This window comes from Mandrillus leucophaeus, unplaced genomic scaffold, assembly GCF_000951045.1.
Source record: "Mandrillus leucophaeus isolate KB7577 unplaced genomic scaffold, Mleu.le_1.0 Scaffold349, whole genome shotgun sequence".
Classification (NCBI taxonomy): domain Eukaryota; kingdom Metazoa; phylum Chordata; class Mammalia; order Primates; family Cercopithecidae; genus Mandrillus; species Mandrillus leucophaeus.
This window is the reverse complement of record NW_012103687.1, coordinates 27,759-33,014: the sequence shown is the minus strand read 5'-3', so window position 1 is coordinate 33,014 and position 5,256 is coordinate 27,759. Positions and strand designations below refer to the sequence as shown.

Genomic DNA, 5,256 nt, shown 5'->3' with positions numbered 1-5,256 from the left:
AGTAACTCAGGGAGACCTGTTTGTCGGTTTATTTCAAAGGATGTTTTATTTTATTTTCTCCTCAGACATACTTTATCATCACTTAAAGTCAGTAGCTCAAAGGAAACTTTAAAAACTACAAATAGGCCGGGCACGGTGGCTCACGCCTGTAATCCCAGCACTTTGGGAGGTCGAGGCAGGTGGATCACTGGAGGTCAGGAGCTGGAGACCAGCCTGGCCAACATGGTGAAACCTGTCTCTACTAAAAATACAAAATTAGCTCGATGTGGTGGCAGAAGCCTATAATCCCAGTTACTCAGGAGGCTGAGGCAGGAGAATCACTTGAACCCCAGAGGCAGAAGTTGCAGTGAACCAAGACCCTGCCTCTGCACTCCAGCCTGGGCAACAGAGAGAGATTCCATCTCACACACACACACACACACAAAGATAAAATAAATAAAGGCTACAGATAAACAGTCAGATGAAGAGATACATAGGGTGAGGACTGGAAGACTCCCAAGTACAGAAGTTTCTGTCCTGGTGGAGTTGGACACGTGGATGAGTTGGGTTTTTTTGTTGTTGCCCAGGCTAGAGTACAGTGGCACTAACTCGGCTCACTGCAACCTCTGCCTCCCATGCTCAAGTGATCCTCCCCTCTCAGCCTCCCAAGTAGCTAGGACCACAGGCATGTGCCACTATGCCCAGCTAATTTTTTTATTTTTGTAAAGATGGGGTATCTCTATATTGCTCAGGCTGGTCGGGAACTCCTGGGCTCAATCCATCCACCCACCACGCACTCCCAAAGTGCTGGGATTATAGACATGAGCCACTGCACCTGGCCATGGATGAGTTCTTGTTCCCCTTCCTGTCAGCCACCACATGAAGCTCCCCAAACCCTGTCATCTTGGACCTTTAAAAAAAATTAGTTAAAAAATTAAAGACAGGGTCTCACTATGTTGCCCAGGCTGGTCTTGAACTCCTGGTCTCAAGTGATCCACCCACCTCGTCCTCCCATAGGGCTGGGATTACAAGATTAGAGATGCCAGCTGTCAGGTGGCTAGGTGGATTCAGTGTAAAGTCCTAGAAGATGCATTTTAGTAAAAACAGCCACCTGACAGCTGGCATCCCTCCATTCAGTGAAGATTGCTGGGCACTGTGGATACTGTGAAGGAGGCAGCAGTAGCAGCTGGCCTGCAGAGTGAGGTGCAGTGCCAGAGGGCTTCAGGAGGAGGTGGCATTGTGATTGGTGTCTGAAGAGTGCCTCAGGCCATGACAATGGAGCCAATGCAAAGTCCCAAAGACCGGGAAGGAGCAAGAGGAAAGGACGGTTCATATCCAGCTGCTCAATTCCAAAAAAAAAAAAAAAAAAAAAGAGGAAAGGAGGGGTGCCAGCAAGGTAGGACAAAGGGGGCCTTTGGCATGCTTTTTTTCCCAGTGGGGAAACGGAATGCTCAGATTTGCCTACTGAGTGCCCAGGCTGCAGTAGGGAAACAACAGGGGGGCTGGAACCTATGATTGGGAGTCTCCGGGTGAGAGGAGTGGCCCTGTGGGGACTGGGGATCAGGTGAGGCTGGGAGTGGGGTGTAGAGGCGGGAGCAACTGGACAGGACCAGTGAGGATGCAGGGGCAGCCTCCCCGGGCTAGACACTGGCTGCCTGGCGGTTGGAGGTCTGGGGAGGCAGCTGCTTAGCTCAGGCTTGGGCACGTCCACCTGGCGCGTCTGAAACATTAGCCACCAGGGGTGCAGACTCGTCAGTGAGAGCATTCCTGAGCCCAGCACCCAAGAAGTGAGGGAGGTTGGGAAGGTGCTGCTACAAGGCAGGGGGAGGTCCCCAAAAGTCCAGGTAAGAGTATGGCATGCGTGGAAAGTGCTGCGCCGTTTTGCCATCAGTGAAGTCATGTGGGGCTGTGGGTGAACAGGTAGGCTTGCACGTGCCACCAGGGAGTCATTGAGACAGGAGCAGATTGGCTCTCCTAGAGATCAGACCATGGAATTGTGTCGGGACTGGGGCATGGACAGTCTCCCCCCACCCCCAACCTCTCCTTGGAGCTTTGAGACACTGCAGATAATTAGCAGGTGATGTGATAAATACTACCTGTGGAGGGTGCCTTGGGCAGGGAGGACAGGGCGCATAGGAGGGTCGCCCTTTGGGCCCCTGCTCTGAGCTGCTCATCAGGAAAGGAGAGAAGCTCCTACAGCCCGGTGTCGGAGCCTGGCGAGACCCTGTGAGGCCTCGAAAGTAGCAGGTGCCTCCTACAGTGTGCACGTGGCCATCTCAGGGAATCCTCCCAGCAACTGTTCTAGTCATCCCTCCTCTTCAGGTAGGAGATTGAGGCCAGGAAGGGAAAGGCCGCTGTGATACCCACACTGTCAGTGGCTGGGGTTGTTTGAACCCAGAGACTCTAGGGCCCATGCCTCTGCCATCCTGCCTCTGGGTTTGATAGTTGGACTTGGTCCATCAAGTGCCAGGCCAGCCCTGTGGCTGGGTGCTCCCAGGCATTCACAAGCTGACAGTTCTGAAGGACCCATGCACTTGGCCATGCTCCAGCCTGTGTCCTCACATGAAAGGTGGGTGCTGGAATAATAAATGCTGCAAATGGCACTGGGGGTGTTGGCCAGGCTCTGGGGGCACAGGAGCTCTGTCCATGCCCACAGTTGGCCTGTGCTGACCTCCCTCTATCACAACTGAGTGGCACCAGCCCTTTCATTGAGCTGAAGTCTTCTTTCCATCCCTTCAGTGTGGTCTTTGTGGCTCAGAGAGGCTGTGGCCAGGTACAGGATCTGGGGTGGTTCCTGCTTCTCTGCTCTGTGGCCTTAGACAGTGGGCAGGATCTGAGGTCAGACCCACCTGCAGCAGGTGGACTATTGCAACCTGCAGCAGGTATTACAAAGAGGCAAACTGGGGCTTAATGTTGGGAAGAACTTGCCAGCCAAACACAGTCCCACTGTCTTTGGAGGTAGTGAGCTCCCCATTGGGGAAGGTATGTAAGCCGACCTTTCTGGGATGCTGGAATGTCAGAGACCAAACATTTGAGATTCTGTGATCCCAATATTGACTCAAATGCTATGATGCTTGGATTTGAAGTCAGTTTCATTTAGCCAGTTTACCAAGTGTCTCCTTGGTGCAGTACACCAGGGGATATAAAATGTCGTGGATAATATTGGGTTTCGGGCTCCCAGGGGGCCCTGAGATGTTGTTCCAGCAGTTCTGGAGTATGGGCCAGGCACGGCGGGCATCTGGACCCATCCTGCATTACTCACTCATTGTGAGCTTCATGACTGCAGTTCGGGATGTCACGCCCCCATGCACTGCCCCCACCATTCCCCACAACATGGCCCTCACCATGGCCCACTCAGGGCACAAGGCTTTCTGGGTGATTCCTGGTACTCAGTGTGGTCAGTTTTCTGGATCTGACAGTGGGGTGGGGCTGCAATGAGATGCCAGTTGCAGGAACTGCTTTGCAACTTGTGTCATGGGTCACTGTCTTGCCAAGTGGCTTTGGGCAGGTCCCTTCCCCTCTCATGCTACAGGTTCCTATGCCAAGAGCTCCCTTCTTGCCCCACCAGGAGCTTGTTTTCCCAGATACAGAGGTGGGGCAGATCCCAGCCCATTGAAACAGACAGGGCTTTGGAGGCCACAGTGGGCCCATTTCTCAGAGGAGCCGTGTGGCTGGATGCTGAGCCGGGCACTGACCTGGCCCTTTGGCCAAGGCCCCCGAGGCAGTGTGGGCTGCTGGTGCCAGCACACAGGGGTGATAAGGAGGTAAAAGTCACTAGAATGGTGGGGCGCCACCCCCTGGGCTGTGTTGGCAGCTGTCCCTGGCTGGAGGCCGGCTTGGCCCTGGAACACTCCTCAAGGAACAAGGACACAAGAGAGCCCCTCAGCCAGCCTCCACCTAGCACCCCAATCAGCGCTCCCTTCTTCCCATGACCCCTGCCCTCTGCTCGGCTCCTGAAGCCGGCGAAGGCACTAATGGGCACCCACCACGGTCTTAATGAGTGAGCCAGGCTTAATAGGTTACTGGGCCCGTGACACATTGACCAGCCTCCCAGGGATCTCAAAGTCCAGATTGACTTGGCTTTGAAGGTCTTAGCTCGGCCACCTCCTTTTCCAGCCTTGACACCTCGGGGATCAGGAAGGGCCTAAGGTGGTCAAGAGGTCCCCTGTAGCCCTCACTCCTGGCAAAGGTTCCAGTTCCCAGCCTTCAGGGTCAGGTGGTTCCTTCCACCTGGCAGGTCCTCCCCAAATCCAGTCCCAGCTTGGGCTACATTCCCAAGGCCCCTATTCTAGTGTCTGCCCCTCCCCCCTAGGGCTCTTCCCTCTGGGGTGACCATACTGTCTCATGCCCAGCTCTCTTGCCCAGGGCTCCTTGAGAGAAGAATCTGGAGGGGCCAGGATTTGATGGGAGAATGAATGATGGAATGAAAGAAGGAATTTAAGCATGTGCCTTGCTAAGAGTGACAATTCTGGCAGGTTGCAGACTATGTGTGGACCTCGATCTGAGGGCTGAGAGGCTTGGGCCTGCCAGCCCTGTGGGGGCACCCACCCCATCTCATTGAATGGGGCAGAGCAGGTGAGGGCGTGATGGATGGACAGGCCTCATCCCCCTGCTTCTACTATCTGGGGTCCTCCATCAGCCTATCTGCTCAGAACCCTGAAATTGGGGGTTGAGGAAGGACCCTCCTGGATCATGTGACTCCCTTCAGCCCAGGTGAGGGGGGTCCTTGGAGTAACAGCTCCTAGAGCCCTGCCTGTAGCCCTGCAAGTTGGGGAGAGGGCCTGTTAGGAGAGGTATCCCTTGCCCTGGGGTCGTAGAGGTGATCTAGGCTCCTCAGACCTTGTGGGGTCTCAGATGTTTACATCTCCAACCCCTCCCGGCTTGGGCATCTGGCTGCACCCCAGCTCTGTGGCCTCATCTCCCAGGGAACCTTTGTTCTAATCTGTCTCCTGCTGAAACCCGGCCTCATTCAGCTCAGCGAGGGGGTGAGACTGGTGTGGGCGCACCCTGCAGAAGGATCCCACAGGTGGGCAGAGCCCTGGGTTCTTTATCCGACTGGGTCTGGGCTGGGGGGGGCCTCTGTTTCTTGACTGATGAGTGGGTTTGAGTGAGGTATGCGGGTGGGTGAAGGAGGGCTGGGGGGAGTCACCTGACTTAGGCAAAGAAGCCCTTGAGACAGCTGTGGCTTCTTGGAATTAAGAGGGAAGAGTGCAGCATGGAGAAACTGAGGCCCGGGAGGATTTGGCAGCCCTGAGTGGGGGTGGGGGGATCAGCTCT

The 5,256-nt window shown here is 55.0% G+C and overlaps 1 protein-coding gene across 1 annotated transcript in view; it reads left to right on the top strand.

Moving 5' to 3' along the window:
* The first annotated feature begins 3,126 nt into the window (after positions 1-3,126).
* Positions 3,127-5,256, top strand: part of LOC105546097 (gamma-glutamyltranspeptidase 1-like) — an 11,883-nt gene continuing 9,753 nt past the window's right edge. Inside the window, exons 1-2 of the mRNA XM_011989189.1 lie at positions 3,127-3,376; positions 4,834-5,005. Coding sequence (XP_011844579.1) covers positions 3,127-3,376; positions 4,834-5,005 — 422 coding nt within the window. The remainder of the gene's footprint in view (positions 3,377-4,833; positions 5,006-5,256) is intronic.